General features: G+C 47.3%; 1 protein-coding gene across 1 annotated transcript in view; it reads right to left on the bottom strand.

Moving 5' to 3' along the window:
- Armc2 (armadillo repeat containing 2) overlaps positions 1-17,963 on the bottom strand; it is a 98,904-nt gene that overhangs the window by 18,740 nt on the left and 62,201 nt on the right. Inside the window, exon 11 of the mRNA XM_032888994.1 lies at positions 13,854-13,953. Coding sequence (XP_032744885.1) covers positions 13,854-13,953 — 100 coding nt within the window. The remainder of the gene's footprint in view (positions 1-13,853; positions 13,954-17,963) is intronic.

Raw genomic sequence — 17,963 nt, forward strand, 5'->3', positions numbered from 1 at the left:
CAAGGTAAGGCAAGGCCTGTGATTGGGCAGTGAAAAAGTAAGGTGGGCACAGAGTTTTGGAGCAAGGAGAACCAAGGTGGAGGCAGAGAAGGACGAACCCAGATCTGTGTGGCCTTAAAGGGCCACAGATAGCTATGAATATTTTATAAGGGATGGAATTTTATAGGATAATTTGTCTTACTGAGGTGGGCAGTTATATCTATATCAATTGGCTCTGAGTTTATTGAGCGGATGTTTTGTGGAGTGAGAACTTACTGATATAAACCTGATTAATAAATGATAAGCTTACTGAGTTTTGATCTTAAACAGGTTACTGGGAGTTGTGACTAGAACCACAGGGGGCGGTCGCTGGGGATGAGAGCAGAGTCTGCGGCAAGAGAGATAGGCGGTCTCTGTGTGGAACTGGCGTGGCAAGGACCGGCCTTGGGAGCTAGATAGATGGCAAGATGGCCGCAGGGCCCGGAGAGTAGCTGGCGGCAACGTGGGATGGAAATTGGGAACTTAACGAGTCATTTTTGCTGATTAAAATGAAAATACCCGGCAGATGCCAGGTGGCCCGCCGGTGCCAGCAATGGTGTGAAATGGTGGATTTTTTTTTAATATCTACGGCAACGGGGGTCTCCCGTCCCCATGAGGAAACGTGAAAAGAGACAGCGAAGACACCGTAAATGATCTAAAATGTTGTCTGAGGCACCTAACAGACAGCTAAGTCTTGTCAGGACCAACTCATTTACTCCTCAGTGGGTTATTTCTCTTTTCCTTCCCCTCTTCCTAGGTTCCTCCGGCCCGGGCACCTCCTCTACCCATCGCTGTTCAGCTACCAGGAACGTTTAACCCGGAGCCTGTGAGTTCATCTGGACGGACCGAGTGCTACTTTTTCTAAAACTCGCCCCGGGTCCTTGACACGTCTAAACATCTTTGGTTCTGACGTCTACGTGGGTCGTGGTGTGACAAAGATGATTCAGTTCGGAGTGGCTGTGGGGAAGGAAGGGTTAACACTGTCACAATGCCTCTCTGCCTGCCGGATGGAGAAGGGAGGGGGCGGCTCCTGGCAGCAGCGGTGCCAACTGAAGTGTGGCATTCGACATCAACAAACGGGGATGACAGATTGTGCTGTTTGCAGCACCCGGCCCGCACCACCTGCTGCCCTCACTGTTTCTGTCCTTTGTCGGAGATGTCTTTTCTTCCTACCTCTTGCAAATATGTTTTCCAGGGAGCCAGGAGCACAAAAGAGGCCAGGACACGAGCAGTCTCGTGGAAGGCTGTTCCTGCACCTGCGCGTGCCTGGCTCAGCTACAGTCCTGAGACTGGAAGCCGGACAAGGGCCTCTGTGAGACCATGGCCTCATTTTAAGTGGCCTGGGTTCTCACTCCTGCCCCGAAGAGTCTCCCCCACCCCCAAATCAGACGCTGCCCAGACCAACCCATCTGAAGTATACAAAGTATCCCTTAGCTAACAAAGCAGATCCCAAAAACACTTACAGAGAGTATGCCGAGAAAGTCCTATCATCCCAGCACTTGGGACCAGGGATCTCTGAGGATCTCTAAGTTCGAGGCCAGCCTGTTCTACGTAGTGAGTTCCAGGACAGCCAAAACTACAAGTGAGGCCTTATCTGGAAAAACAACAGAGTATGCCACAGATGACGACTTATCAGGTTCACAGGCCCACAATCTCAAAACAGAAATAGTTCCTTCAGTGCACAGCTCTCCACCTCTCAATCTTCCCCGGTCCCCGAGAACAGCACTCCACTTTCACAGTATTTTTTAAACCAACACAGTGGTGCACATCCACACCGCAATTACACGCTTTTGAAATAACAAAACGAAAAGGCTTTCAGTATCCCTGAGAAGGCAGTCTAGAATAACCAGTTCATACGGACCTTCTAATTTGGCTGGAAATAGAATTACCAGCAGCGACAGTCAACCAGAACATAGACAAACAGCCTGACCTTCCTCCAGCGTGCCGGGCATGTTCCTCCTGTCAGCATGGTGTGCCCTAAAGGACGTGCACTTTGCTTAGACATGATGGGCCCCACAAGTTGAAAAAAAAAGTCTTTAACTATGGTAGGACACAGAAGAGGACACTGCTATAGAGAATGGCTGTGACCAGCTCCAGTGGCATCAGCAGCAGGGTTAGCTACCACGGGAGCTTCTGAGAGATTCTGGCCTAAAGCCAACTCCTATTCTGAAGTGTGGAAACTGAGGCATCCGGAGATTGCACTGTGAGGGACAAGCAGGGCCTGAATAAGGATGTCCGAGTAAGCTGATGCACTCCAATACCTCATTCCCAACTGCCCTCAGCCCCCAACGCTCCAGCCCTGAGGCAGTTTTTAGGGGGAGGGGGTGTAAGACAGGATCTCTCCACATAGCCCTGGCTGTCCTGGAACTCGCTATATAGACTGGCTGGCCGCAAACTCACAGAGGTCTGCCTGCTTCTGCCTTCTGAGCACTGGGATTAAAGGCACTCACCAGGCCTCTTTGACCCTTCACCCACCTCTCAAACCGGTTGCCTTCCTTCCCTTGTGAAAGGCGCCCCTGGTGGCCTGTGTGTGCACTGCAGGGGGAGACTTGGAACCTCTTCCCCTTGGGAGCAGAACATTCCTCTCAGCTCAAAAGCATCTACTGCCTGTTCCCTCACCCTGAAGGAGCATCCAATTCAGCCATCTGCCCTGTGTGACTGATGGTGCCTTACCTCACAACGCTCCCCACCCACAGGCAGCCAGAGCGAGCTCATGACTCTCACCCCCTCCCCACGGCGCCCTAAAATAGTTCCCGTACACGATGCTGACCACAGGCGAAGGACTGATGTCAAGCTGTCACAGAAGGAATAGACTATGTTCCACAGACTCATCATACTTAGAACTCCTCCCCCGCCTAGGAGAGCCTTTAGAAAGACCTTCGAGAATTTAGTTAAAGGGGGTATAAATGAGTTGGAAATTTAACTTTCCCATGTCCTTAATCAAAAAGCCCTGTTTTAAACATTGGCTAAAAAAAATGCCTGAGTTGAGTCAGGATCTCCAGTTTGCTTTATTTATCCGACTTTTCACCTTTAAATAAAACCTAACTGCAGGTTCTGAAGAATAGATGTATATCACCACAGACAAGCGGCAGGCTCCTGGGCAAACGATGCCTTACCTATAGGCACTGGAGAAGGGTTGATAATTGGCCTGAGACTCGTGTGTGTGTGTGAATATGTGTGTGTTTGTGTGTGTATGTGTGTGTGTGTTTGTGTGTATGTGTGTGCTAGTGTGTGTGTTTGTGTGTGTGTATGTATGTGTGTGTATTTGTGTGTATGTATATGTGTGTTGTTTGTGTGTGTGTGTGTTGTTTGTGTGTGTATGTGTGAGTGTTTGCGTGTGTGTGTATGTATGTGTGTGTGTGTGTGTGTGTGTATGTGTGTGTGTATGTGTGTGTGTGTGTGTGTGTGTGTGTGTGTGTGTGTATGTGTGTGTTTGTGTGTGTTTGTGTGTATGTGTATGTGTATGTGTATGTGTATGTGTGTGTGTTTTTATGTGTGTGTTTATGTGCGTGTTTGTGTGTGTATGTTGTGTTTGTGGGTGTGTGTATGTGTGTGTGTTTGTGTGTGTGTGTGTGGTGTTGTGTGTGTGTGTGTGTGTGTGTGTGTTTTTGTGTGTTTGTGTATGTGTGTTGTGTGTGTGTGTGTATGTTTGTGTGTGTGTGTGTGTTGTGTGTGTATGTGTGTGTGTGTTGTGTGTGTATGTGTGTGTGTGTGTGTGTGTGTGTGTATCAGACCAATCTGAGAGACCACAGACTCAAAACCAAGGGTCTAAGCAAACTATTCTGAAGGTAGAGATGCCCGCCTGCCCGCCCTATCGGCCATTGTTTACTGAGCACCCACACCCCAGGCCTCTGAATGTGGCAGCCACTCAAAAACCCCAGGGCAACAGTTAGACCTTCACTGTGCTGGGTTCCTTTCTAAGCCACAGACATGAGGGCATTTGGGTTCTGTGCCGGGGAGGTGGAGGAGGGGAAGAGCCGGTTCTGCGAGGACAAAAACAGTGGGAGCTGGAAAGAATGAGCAGACTCGGGCCCACTGTGCCTGCCCGGTCAGGGGTGCAGAACCAGGGCAAGGCTGAACAAGGAGAGAGCTCAGCCAAGCTCTCTCTCGCTCTCCCAGCACCGCTGGGAATGTGCCTGCAGAGAGACCTGGGAAGGCAGCCAAAGGGCTCACTCCTGCCAGGGAGGAGGCAGAGAGCCAGTGGAGGCAAGTTGACACACAAAGACACCAGGGGAAGGGGGTGGAGGGCTCTTCCTAACCAATCCACTGCAGCTGCTAAGAGGATGTGAGGAAGGGAGGGTGGGTTATCTCTGGGCAGCTGAATGCCTGGCCCAAGGTAGAAACGTGGGGACGGGTGGGACGCTGGACTTTCAGCCCCCATCTCCAGTCACTCCAGGTCCCTCTTCCTGCAAAGGGATGTTGGTCGGAGCTGTCCAAATCACAGCACGAGCTGCAAGCCAGGCTGGAGGGACCGCTTACCCTCCAGGTTTACATGGAACGAGAGGCGGACTTTAAAAATACAGCACAGGCGAGGGCCAGACTGGTGATTCCAGACCCTGCTTGCAGAGCTTTGCCTGTGATCCCGCACCTAGCACTTATGTTTAGAGAAGAAGAAAGGAAGAAATTTGCCCTGCCCGGAGGTGGAAAGAGCCGCAGAGGTGGTGGGGCCATGGTGGCAACTGCTAGTGTAGATAAGGTTTGTTCTCTGTGAACACCGTGTGACCTTTGTGAAAGACTGCCCCTTACATAAGTCTTATTTCAGGCGTTTTGTACCAGAGTTCTTGCCCGGTAGATATTTACAGAAGAAATGGGGGAAATCCCTTCATGTTCTTCCAAACTTCAAACCCACACGTATTTTGATGAGCTTCTAAATGTAGCAGCGCTGACATCAGAGGCACCTCAGAAGCTAGCCCTGCTTTAGCACCACGCACCGCTCCTTCTCCCTTACGAAGCCCATCTGTTTGCACAAATGCAATTTACACCATAAAGCAGACAATATGTGCCTGCTTCTTAAACCTATCATCTAATTGGATCTTGATAGGAATTCTTACCTAACTGGAAACCGTGCCTTTGGACCAGGCTGACGGTGACTGTTTGCTGTCTCCATTTTGTGCCCATTGAGACCCCAGCTACAGATTGTCTTAGCACTTGGGCAAGTTAATTTACATAGACATAAGTTGAGGAGTGCTTGTTGCCCCTGTCTGTTCTGAAAGCTGAGGGGAGAGCTTCTGTCGAGCTGGTTGAATGAGAGCCCCACCCCCGCCCCCAGAGAAATACCACACGCAGACTTAGCTCACTTCACCCAGAGCTGGGAGTAAGATGTGTTGTCAACAGAAATAACACAGCAACTCTCAAACATGTCTGCCGCAAACTTAGGAAGTTCAGAGGTGGGTGCAGACACACGTCTGTGCTCTTTCAGAGGGAAGAATCTACAGGAATTGTTTTAATGACAAAACGGTGCTTGTCTCACGTAACAAATCAACACCCGGGGGCTTGTCTAGCTAACTGAGACCTCCCCTGGGCGGGTTGTTCCGAGGGTCTCAAGGGCCCCACCTCATTCCTCCCTCATGGGCTACTCTGATTGGTGCTGCATGCCTGCCAAGGGTGGCAGCTGGTCTCAGGACAACTTGTTTTGACAAAAGTCTGGCAGAGAAAATTGGGAGAAGAGTCTAACACAACATAACGTAACATCTTGTTTTCCCTAAGAAACTGTCTCTGTAGCTGGGAGAGCTTTGTGGGAGAGCACTTGTTTAATGTAACCCCCCTCCACGGGCACATGCTTATGTGCGCGCGCACACACACACACACACACACACACACACACACACACACACACACACCACACACACACATACACAGAGAGAGACAGACAGACAGATAGAAATAGAGACAGACAGAGACAGACAGATAGAGACAGAGACAGACAGACAGATAGAGACAGAGACAGGGACAGAGACAGAGACAGAGAGACAGATAGAGACAGAGACAGGGACAGAGACAGAGACAGAGAGACAGACAGAGACAGAGACAGACAGATAGAGACAGGGACAGAGACAGAGACAGAGACAGAGCGTAACCAGGTCAGAAACTGTTTGCTGCCCACGTGAAGGCAAACGAGACAGCCCCACGTTTTACTGGAGAAGCACATTTGGCTGGTCTCGCCACTTGCGTCCTCCTTTGACATGCTCGCCCTACATCAGGATGACCTGAGCGAGCCCCTGAGACCTCTGGAGGTTCATCTAAAAGTCACTTCGTGCACACTGAAGGATGTGTCTTAGGGAACCACCTCAACACTCTGTGCTACAGGTTCTCCAAGCTGCTGCTTGGGCAGGAGTTTCTTAGAAATGGGCTCTTGGGTCCCACCCCAGAACTCAACCAGAACCACCCAGGGTGAGGCCCAGCGACCTGCATTTCCCAAGCTTCCCAAGAGATTCATTCCAACGATAAGGCAAGCGTTGGACCCTGGGATTAAACGGAGACGCCTCTCCTGTCTATTTTTACTGTGTGGCTTTGCAAAAACGCACGAATCCACATTCCTACTGGGCCGTTCTCACATTGCAGGTGTGCAGTATTAGAAGCGAAGGCCACCCACCCCCTCTCTACCTTTCAGCACACTCGGAAAGGCCTGTTCTAAATGCTAACGTTGCTCTTAACAGCCGTGAGAGCAGTGATAGGTCGGACGCTCGCTTTGGGTACTGCCTCCTGTAGTTTGCCTTTTTTCCCCCTTTAACAAAAACAACAGCAGATGGGGAAGAGATATTTCACATCTCCCATCAGCAGTGAGCCCCGGGACAGGATTTCCCCCTCAGGGTGCTGTGGAAGTGACTGGCCGCAGCTTCCTGTGCAGCGCCCTGCGCCCTGATAAGATCGCTTTGTGTGTGCGTGGGGGGCGGGGGGGGGTGTCGGTGACATCTGTCAGTATGAGGCTTGTTTCATCTTGTTTGTTTGGGGCTCACTTCGTAGCCCAGGCTATCGCCTAGCTCGTGATCCTCCTGCCTCAGCTTCCTCAGAGAGCTAGGGCTAGAGGTGTCTGTTTCACAACAGGCTCACGCTGGAAAGCCCAGCACGGAGAGTACGGGTTGGTGCCGGCCTGCTGGGTTCCATGATAGCCTAGGCTACATAGTAAGAGCACATGGCCAAGGAAGGAAGAAGAGAGACTGATTTAACATGGCCAGCGAGTCAGGTTGTACTCAGAAGCGAGGGGTGACGTGTCCCCATGTTGCTGAGAGAACATAGTGGGCTCTCAGAGCAGCTTCCGAGGATTAGAGAACTGCACGTGTGTCACAGAGAATACACTCCGGGCTCCAGTCAGGTGCGGATATGTAGACAAGGAGAGGCACACAGACACAGACAAGAAGGCTCTGACACTAGGAACTGAACCCAGAACCTTTGGCTGTGTCTCTGATTACTCCCCCAGACCCAGACGGGTGGTCCCGTCCTTCGTTTTGTTCAATATTAATTTTTAGAGTTATCGTTGTTTTGCGTGTATGAGTGTTTGGACTGTGTGCATGTCTGTGTGCCACTCGTGTGCCTGGTGCCGGCAGAGGGTGGAAGAGGGCATCGACCCTGGGACTGGCGTTACGGATGTTTGTGGCTGCCGTGGGAGTGCTGGACACACAGCCAGGTTCTCTGCAAGAGCGCAGTGCTCTGAGTCACTGGCCAGCTCTCCAGCCCCTCAACATGATTTTCTATATGCATGATAGCTTCAAATTTTGCTGGATCAATAAATGTGCAGTGATGAGCGGTTTAAGTACATGTTTGAGATGCACACAATCTTGTAGGTAATGAAGACTGTTGTTTGGAATTTCGGAGAAACCCTTTTTTTAATTTAATGCGTTCACAAATTTGGATTCTGCCAGATTAAATTTTTCTGTTTCGTTTTATTTTGTTTTGCTTTGTTTTTCAAGACAGGGTTTAGACACAGTTTCTCTTGCGTGGCCCTGGCTGTCCTGGAGCTCTAGACCAGGCTAGCATCAAACTCAGAGATCCTCCTGGCTCTGCCTCCTTGAGAAAAGACACGAGCTACCATGCCTGGCTCAGATGAACTCCTAAATGTTCCTAGTATAATAACTAATTTTAAAGAGGCCACGCCATGCAGGAGGAGTATTTGGACCGCTAACTGTCTCACACGGAGGGAAGACTTTTGGCATTCCAATTAACCTCCATAATTACTGTGGATGCACACATAACCCGTTCACTGGCTTTCTCAAGTGTGCAGGGGGCGGAGCGAACAGCAGTTTTTAAAGGACGATTTTTAGCAAAAAGGACAGCAAATGTCAAAGTGGGGTGTGCTGGCCGGTCTTACGTCAACTTGACGCACGCTAGAGTTCTCTGAGAGGGGGAACCTTAGTTGAGAAAACCTCCATAAGACCCAGCCGTGCAGAATTTTCTTAACTAGCGATTGACGGGGGAAGGCCCAGCCTATTTTGTGTGGTGCCGTCTTTGGACTTCTGATCCTGGGTTCTACAAGAAAGCAGGCTGGGGAAGGTATGGGAGCAAGTCGGTAAGCAGCGCCCCTCCATGGGTGGGTTCCTGCCCACGTAGCTTTTGGTGAGGAACTGTTCTATGGGACTGTGAGAGAAATAAACCCTTTCCTCCCCAAGTTGCTTTTGGTCATGGTGTTTTCTAAGTAGACACAGGGCGTGTGAGGGCGTGATTTTCTCAAAACGTAGTAATATGAGCTCAAGAAGCTTTTAAGTTTTACGAATAAACCAGAAAAAGGAATGTTTACAAATGTATGTAATCAGCAGGAGACGGAAATACTGTACAAAAATAATAAAACTTCAGGGCGCGATGCAGGGTTCTCCCACAGGTTTTACTGCATTTGATTTCTGCTGCTGGGGACTGAACCAGGGGATTTCACAGCAGTCGAGGGCCCCACCACTTGGCCCTGTCCATCCCAGGCTTCTTTGAAGCACTTTATTGAGATAGCGTCTCTCTCACTAAGTTGCATGTGCTCTGTGGTACGGGCAGGCCTTAAACCTTCAGACGTCCTGCCTCAGCCTCCTACAGCTGAGTACAACAGCCTACGGTCCAGCCAGAGCCGCCAGACCCCGCTTTCTAGCCTGGGTCTGTTCTCTTGCTCCTTTGTACTGTCATAGCTTTTGACGTACGTAACAAGGACGACCGATGGCCTGTGAGAGACGTCATCTTCCCAACCACATTGCACTTTGTATCTCTCGTTCAGTTATCTGGTCTTTCTTTTAAGTTTGTTATGGAGGTGTTCCGTCACGATGGAGGTCAAAACTGTGTCCCTAAGTCGTGGTTTTAATCAGAACCTAGACTCATCTGGGACCCATACAAAGAAATGAGGGTCTCCTATGCAAATCCTAACCAGGTGGGCTCTGCTGAGCTTCTGAGTGAGACAAGAGTTGGAATATGAGACCTGTGTTTCTGGTGCTCTCTGAAGGGTGACTAGGTAAACTCTTTGGAAACACACCCCTCCTCCTGGCTTGGGGTGAGGCGGGGTGGACGGATGGGACTTAGACATAAACAAAACCTCCCTGAGCGGAGGCACTCCAGACCTAAGCCCTTGCAGTTAGGGATGTACACTGAGAGACTGCAAAGCTTTCAACTATATTTCTGCCAAGCTAATCTCGCAGAGACAGTTCGCACAGCTGGGGCAGGAGTAATTTTCCTCAAGCTTCCGCGGGGCTGAGTTCCACTCTTGCACGGAGCCATATTGGATTTGGGCCTAGCCGCTTTTTGAACTGCTTGGCTCAAAGTGACTAGGTGACTCTGGGCTGTTTGGCCACAGATATTCACCCCTAAGATGACTGCCATAAGTCTTAAGATTGTTGGATAAAGCCTCTCCCATGAATTTACGGCACAGGAGTATAACATTCAAGGGATGCCTCAGCTCGAGCAGATACCAGTTATCTCCTCAGTCTACACCCAGTGTCTCCACCACCTGACCTCATCGCCTGACTTCTTTGCCTCAGCTATCACTGCCTATACCCTCATCTCCCCCTCCTTCATATTTCACAAAGGTCACACCCCCTACCTGAAAGCCTTAAAAGCTGCAATGTTCATCCCAATAAACGAGACCTTGACAACAGAATCTTGCTTGGTCTCCTTCTTCTCTTCACCCCCATTTTGGCCCACAGGTAGAAAGCCTCTTCGGGACCCTGAATAACTGGGTCCCCGCTGGCGGGGACACACTCTGAAGATCTGTTCTAAACCTCCATATCCAGGTCAAACTCAGAGGCACAAACTTCTAACTCCTGCAAAGCCCGTTAGGGTAGGGCGTACAAGCTCTAGAAACGGGCTTTCTGTATCGGAGAAGGGGTGGGAATTTGGTGTGGGCTGTTTCCTTGGGCCTGTGCTGATCTGAGGTGATTTTAAATCTATCCTTTCCGCTCTGCCGGTTTTATGGCAACCCACCAGTATGGAAAGAAAGGAGGAGACTTAATAACGTGTCCTCCTCCAAACCAGGAAGAGAGCAGTAACTATTTAAGGAAGACACTTGAATATTAGGAAAAATATATCTTTTAACAGTTCACGGACTCCAGACTCATTCTCTCCATATCAAAAGTCTCCAGTGTGAGGATCAGTCACCCCACGTCAGGCCTGTGTCCCCGGGGAGCTCGCTGCAGTGGCGGAGGCGGCTGCATCAATGGTAGCATTGGGACCACCAGCAAAAGACTGTCAGGACTTACGGGAGCTTTGGCTAATGACTTGAGGAAGTATCTGCGCTACTTAATCACTTCCTCGCAGCCTGACCTCTCTCCCGCTCTTCTCAAATAGTGGGGCTGGGAAGTATTTTTCTTACGGGGGGGGGGGAGATAGCTCAAAATTATGACATTGCAATAGTTAAGTAGAAGACACGATAAGGAGTACTAGGAAAAACTTAAACTTCCTTTTTATATTTATTTATTTTATATGTATTAGTAGGCTCACACATACATCGCTATAAATGTGCTGATGTGTGTGGTGTGTGGTGTGTGTGTGTGTGTGTGTGTAGTATATGATGTTTGTGTATGGTGTATGTGATGTTTGTGTATGTGTGTGTGATGTGTGTTTGTGGTGTGTGTGTGGTGTGTGGTGTGTGTGTGTGTGTGTGTGTGTAGTATATGATGTTTGTGTGTGGTGTATATGATGTTTGTGTATGTGTGTGTGATGTATGTTTGTGGTGTGTGTGTGTGTGTGTGTGTGTGTGTGTGTGGTGTGTGTGTGTGGTGTGTGTGTGTGTGTGTGTGTAGTATATGATGTTTGTGTGTGGTGTATGTGATGTTTGTGTATGTGTGTGTGATGTGTGTTTGTGGTGTGTGTGTGGTGTGTGGTGTGTGTGTGTACGTATGATGTTTGTGTGTGGTGTGTGATGTTTGTGTGAGTATGTGTGTGTGTGATGTGTGTTTGTGTGTGGTGTATGATGTTTGTGTGTGGTGTGTGATGTTTGTGAGTATGTGTGTGATGTGTGTGTGTGTACGTATGATGTTTGTGTGTGGTGTGTGTGATGTTTGTGTGTGATGTATGTGATATTCATGAGTATGTGCGTGTGGTGTTTATCATGTTTACAAGTGTGCGCAGATGTACTTGACCAGAGGAAACATCCAGCATCTTCCCCAGTCACTCTCCAACTTAGATACTGAGACTGGCTCTCTCACTTGAGCCCAGAGGCTACCAATTCTAATTCCGTAACCAGATTTGCCCCAGGCGTTCCTTGTCTGTGCCTCCCAGGTCCTGGAACTGCAGGGGGCTACCACGCACACTGGCTTCTGTGTAGGTGCTAGAGAGTCAAATCCAGGTCTGGTGCTTGCGCAACTAGCATTTTCTCTTTGAGCCATCTCCCCAGGTCCTTTCTCTTAAAAAGGAAACTTCTGGGCCTTAGACGGTAGATAAGAGGCTTCTGTGTAAGAATGAGGACCTGAGTTCAGGTCCCCAGCACCCCACAAACAGTTGCATGAGGTGACTCACTAGTCATCCCTGCACCGGACAGGTGGGGTGGTGTCCTGCTGGCAACCAGCCCGGCCAATCAGTGAGCTCTGCCTTGAAATGTAAGATGGACGGCACCCAACACTGACCTCTGACCTCCACATGCATGGGGGCACACCTCTCACTCCCCCCAAAACACAGTCCCTCCCCGCAAAGGCAAATGAAAAAAAAAATAGCCAAGATAGCAAGGTTTATCCTTGGGTCAATTCACTGTCCAAAGATTATAGTTAGATTACAAGGATAAAGTTTAGTTTGCAAAACCTAAGTTAGGCAATGCTTGACGGACAAGTGAACAGCATTGTTTAGCACCTTAAAGTAGATTAAGCAAGTTCGTGTACGTCTGACACGAGGAAGTCTCGAATTTTAAAGGATGTAGTGTACAGAAAACACAGAGCGCTTGTGTGGAGGCCTCTGTGGCCTGAATACTCAGAGGAAGATTCAAACGCAGTGCTGTGTCTGATGATACACACTTGGGGAGCTGAGGCAGGAGGGCCTCACGGACAGGTCAGCCTGGATTACATATGGAGGTCTAGGCCAGCCTGGGCTACTCAGCAAGGCTTTGTCTGACTCTGCCCTTGGTTTCCTGTCTCTTAACTTTCACCCCATTGCTCTCCTATGTGTGCATACACACAGATAAAGTAAAAAAACGTGTAGGTCAGCTTTTAATGTGAGTTACCAGAACTTTTAGCAAGGTCTTACCTTGCTAAGGTAAGGCAATGACAGAAATTTCTCTACCACTAAAAGAACAACAATACAAAGCTAAAATAATGTAAGCTGACACATGTAGACATTTTCAACAGAATTACCTGGCTAGAAAAATTAGATTCAGTTCCATTCAAACTGCCAAACCTGATCTGACATCAATCTCTGGGTCCCATGGGGTAGAAAGAGAGAACCAACTGATACAGTTGTCCTCTTGTCTCCACACATATGCACCCACACAGGCATGTGTGTGCACATGCGTGTGTGATAAATATATATATATGTATATGCAATTTTACAATGTAAACAACATATTACACATTTTTTCCTGATTGAAGCTATGTTGTTCCATAAATACTTTATCCTGAGGGCGGGAGGGGTGGCTCAGCAGTTAGGAACACTGGCTGCTCTTTCAGAGGAACTGGGTTCAGTTCCCAGGACCCACATCAGGCAGCTCACAACAGTCTGTAACTCCAATTCCAGGGGATCCGATACCTCTGGGGTCCCTGCCTGCGTGTGGTACACAGACAGACACTTAGGCACACATATATCTTACAGATAGACAAATACATACATACACACTACATACATACATACATACATACATACATACATACATAGATGATAGTAGACAGATAATTCTTCAAACACTTTAACTTGAAATTCCATATTCTAAAATTCAGCATGATCAAAGAATTAGTGAATTCAAAGGCTAAAAGAATCTTCAAGGTACCTCTCATGTAGACTGATCTCAAGCTTTCGCCTGCATTAAATCCCCATGGTTCTTGTTAAAGCGCAGATAGATGGGCCTCTCTCTGCCCATCTGACCATAAACCCGGGGTGAAGTCCAGTGGTAGTGTTGGTGGGCGGCTTCTACTGAAATAACCAGTGTACTTCATGCCCACCCCAGGACAACTCCCGTAGGCAATCTGTAAATCCCCAAGAAGAGCAGAAATCCTGCAGTCTACCCGCTAGGTCGGGAACCTCCCATAACGACCTTATTTTATGGAGGCTGTTTCTGCCTTGGATTATTCTATTCAATCCTTGCAGGTATCCACTGCCTTCTGGGGCCGTCATACCACAGTCGGAAGGAAGCTTCTAGTAGGAACTAATACAGATGAACTCGCCCAATGTTGGCTTCTACGAGTACACCAGTGCACAGACATCGAGGACACCAAACAAAGGCATGCGTGACTGACCTGGTTCTTCTGGTATTTGTTCAATAGACTTAGAAACAAGGCGTAACATCTGGAATAGCTGACCAGGGCCGCACAGCAGTCACGGTAAGAGGTTAGTTTGCTGTGGGAAATGCCAAGTGGGAGAATCAGAATAAATGCAATGTATTTTTTTTTAAATTTAAGTGCATATAGTAACACTGTAAATGCAGACCATGAATTCATGAAAAGAAGTCCAGAAATACCCCCAAAATTCCGAGAAAATGCAGTGAGGCTCATTATCTGTGCTAGACCCTGAGAGGACAGAGCAAGGGCATTTCTAAAGCCCCCTCCTCGGTGGGGCTGAGGACTGAACTCAGTGGCAAATACTTGTCTAACAAGTTCGAGGATTGTGTTTGTTTCCCGGAAGGAGGCAGAACCCTGAAGATGGTACAGTACTGTCCTATTTTGCTTTCTTTGGCTGTGACAAATGCCCCAACCGTATAGCTTACAGTCCGACATGAAGGGAAACCAAGGCAGGAAATAAGCAGAGGCCACGGAGGGAATGCTGCCCACTAGCTTTTTGACTGTGGCTTGATCAGCTTGTTTTTGTATACAGCCCAGAACCAGTCTATATATGCAATCCCTATATGTGTATATATGTATGTATGTATATATGTATATATGTATGTATGTATGTGTGTGTGCATATATGCATGTGTGCATGTATGTGTGTATATATGTATGTATGTGCATATATATGTATGTGTGTATATATATGTTGTATATATGTATGTGTATATGTGTGTATATATATATGTGTGTGTATGTATGTGTATATATATGTGTGTGTATGTATGTATGCATGCATGCATTGTATGGAGGCAATCCTTTGATTAAAGTTCCCTCTTTCCAGATGACTGACTCTAGGTTTGTGTCAAGTTGACAAAAAACTAACCAGCATGCACATCCACATAGGATGCTCAAAACAGAAGCTCAGAGATCTCTGCGGTATCTGTTTGGATGACCACCAATCTGCCAGGACCCCATCAGAAGTGGGTATAAAAACCAGCATCAGTCAAGCAGCGTTGAGAGTGTTTCACGAGCAGTGAGCAAACCCCAAAGACAACACTGGGAAGACCAGGACAAACAGGAACCTTTCGTAAGGTACAGGCCAATAGGCAAGCAGACTGTAGTTCTAATCTGACCATGCACCGGGCTGTGAGTTTCAGCATGTCTTCACAGCACTGATGCCCTCCAGATGACTTTCTCTGGTCACAGCAGGACATGGCTGGTGCCCAACTACAATGGCAGCACTTGGGGTCTAAGAATTACATAAGGGGCTGTTGAGCCTGGGAACTTGGAAACTAGTCAGTACAACACAGGAAGATCAAGTGCGTGTGCATGTGCGTGCGTGCATGCGTGCGTGTGTGTGTATGTTTGGAATTGATTGTCTCCTCTACATTTAGATCCTCAGAATTGAATCAGGTTGTTAGGCTTGGTGACAAGTGGCTTTACCTACCGAGTAAACCATCTATCTAACCAGCCTTTTTTTTGAAACTGAGTTGCATGCAACACAGGCTGGTCTCAGACTCACTGTGTAGCTGAGGATAAACTTGTTCCTGCTTCTACCTTGAAAGGGCTGGGATGGGCCACACTCCCAGCCTAAAAGATATTAATGTATCTCCCACATACTATAACTTTTTAAGATATATAACTTACATTTCAAATAACCTAGAAAATCTAAAGCCACATCTGAATGCAAGCTAAAATACTGTAAATTACAATCTGAAGGATGCAGTTAAAGGAGTATTTAGAGGAAAATGAATAGCCTTAACAAGACCGAAGGAAGACGAATTTCTTACTAAACCAGGCAGAAGCAGAACATAGCATCTTCACAGAGCAAAAGAGAGGGGATGGTAAGGAGAAGCAGGAAGAGCAAGATAGGAAACATATGATGGAATAGATCAACACATCTATTGATTCTTTGCAAAAACCCAATGATTGGGGCTGGAGAGATGGCTCAGCAGTTAAGGGCACCGACTGCCCTGGCAACGGACCCAGGCTCAGTCGCCAGCTCCCATGTGGTAGCTCAGCCCGTGACTCCAGCTCCAGTAGATGAAGCAGCCTCTTCTGAGGGCACATGCATGCATGCATGCATATGGTATACATACATACATTCATACATACATATATACACATACATACACACATACACATACATACACACATATACACACATACATACACATACATACACACATACATATATTTATACAAATACACACATACACACATACATACATACACACATACATACATATACACACACATATACATACACATACATACATATACACATATATACATACACATACATACACACGTACATACATACACACACATACAAGCACTTATAAGTATTCATAAAATAAATATTTTAAAAAAACAAGAAAAGACTGTCAAAGCTTTGGCAAGATTGATCAAGGAAATTTAAAAAGTTATTAAAAATCAAAGCAAACACAAAAAGCAATTTTAATAACAAAGAGGGCCATATAACAGGAAAACTACTATAGGGCTCTGGAGACAAAGTGCCTGGCCTGAGCTGCAGCTAGCTCTGTGACCTACTGCTGTGTGATGTTGGGAAAATGAGTGCATTTCCCCTGTGCCTCAGTTTCCCCCTGTGTCAGATGAAGATGACGGTGAAGGTACCCATTTGGTGAGTTCCTGGGAAGTACCTAGATGACTGCCTAGCACACTATAAATACAGGACGAGTATTTGCCAATAAGTAAAATAAATAAAACTTATCGTTAGAGACAAAGCTGAGTCAAATCAACATGTTGATAGAAGTACCAGAAGGGAACCTAGGGCCTCTCACACGGTAGGAAAGCACTCTATCGCGGCATTACCGCCATGCCACAGTGGTTTGGTTTTGGAAACAGGGTTTTACTATGTACTCTAAGCGGGACTCAAACTTCTGATCTTTCTGCCCCTGAAAAGTTAGGTGGAACCATTTAATGTTGTGTGACAGCATTAGGGGGAGAAATGAAATTCTCATAAGAATCAAACTGTCTGAAGCTGAACCAAGTGGGAACCCAGACAGCATATACAGCCATTAAACAAATGAGTCAGCTAGCCACGGTGGCCGCTACTCAGTGGGCAGAGGAAGGACACGGTAACTTGAGCTGAGCAGTCTGGGATCAGCCTTGGCAATACAATGGGACGCTAACTCCGGGGTGGGGTGGGGAGACAGAGGGAGAGAAGGGATGGTTAACTAATTGAATCCGGCCACTATCCACCCACTCATTTTATGACGACGCTATAAACTTGAAACTGAAAACACAAAAACAGTATGACAAAGGAAAAGGCTAGGTCGATCTGAAACAATGTGTTAACGAGGTTCAATGATGCAAAATAGCTTCCCACAAGAACTCCCAGCTCTCAGGAGGCCGAGGGAGATAAATAGATCTCTGTGAGCTGGAGGCCAGCACGGTCTAGGCTTTGAGATCTTGTTTCCAAAGGGTGGGGAGGGGAGCCCATAATAATTATTTTCAGCTGGTGAAACCATGCGCTAATCTTTAAAGTTGGAAGAAGATAGCTAGTGCTGGCCAGCTATCTATTAAGAATCCTAGGCAATGTGATAAAGAAAGGACAGGAGCTAGTTATGGTGACTCAGACAACACTTGGGAGCCGGAGGCAGGACTGTCAGGAGTTCAAGGCCAGCCTAGACTATGGGGGTGAGACTACCGCAACATACTAAATTAAAACTAATTAAATTTAAATTCTTAAAAGAGGCGGGGGAGGGGGAGAACTGCAATATTTTTGACAGAAACAAAGTAATTCTCATTTGCGGACAACTTGTGGAGACAGTATAAGAGAATCTATAGTCAGACAGACATAATGCTCACCACGTTCCTGAATATAAAATTAATAGATGAACATTGGTTGTATTTATGGTCATCAGTATAGCCTATGAGGAAGTAACTTATTTTCCATAAACCTGAGAATAAATCCTGAAATACTTATGGAGATATCTATAAAATTGCATTGAAGGACCTTATTTTTCTTAAAAGCCGGGCAAGGTGGCACATACTGTTAGCACTTAGGAGGCTAAGACAACAGGCCTGGACTTTGGACTACAAAGTCAGACCAGA

The sequence above is a fragment of the Rattus rattus genome, chromosome 18 (assembly GCF_011064425.1).
Source record: "Rattus rattus isolate New Zealand chromosome 18, Rrattus_CSIRO_v1, whole genome shotgun sequence".
NCBI lineage: Eukaryota > Metazoa > Chordata > Mammalia > Rodentia > Muridae > Rattus > Rattus rattus.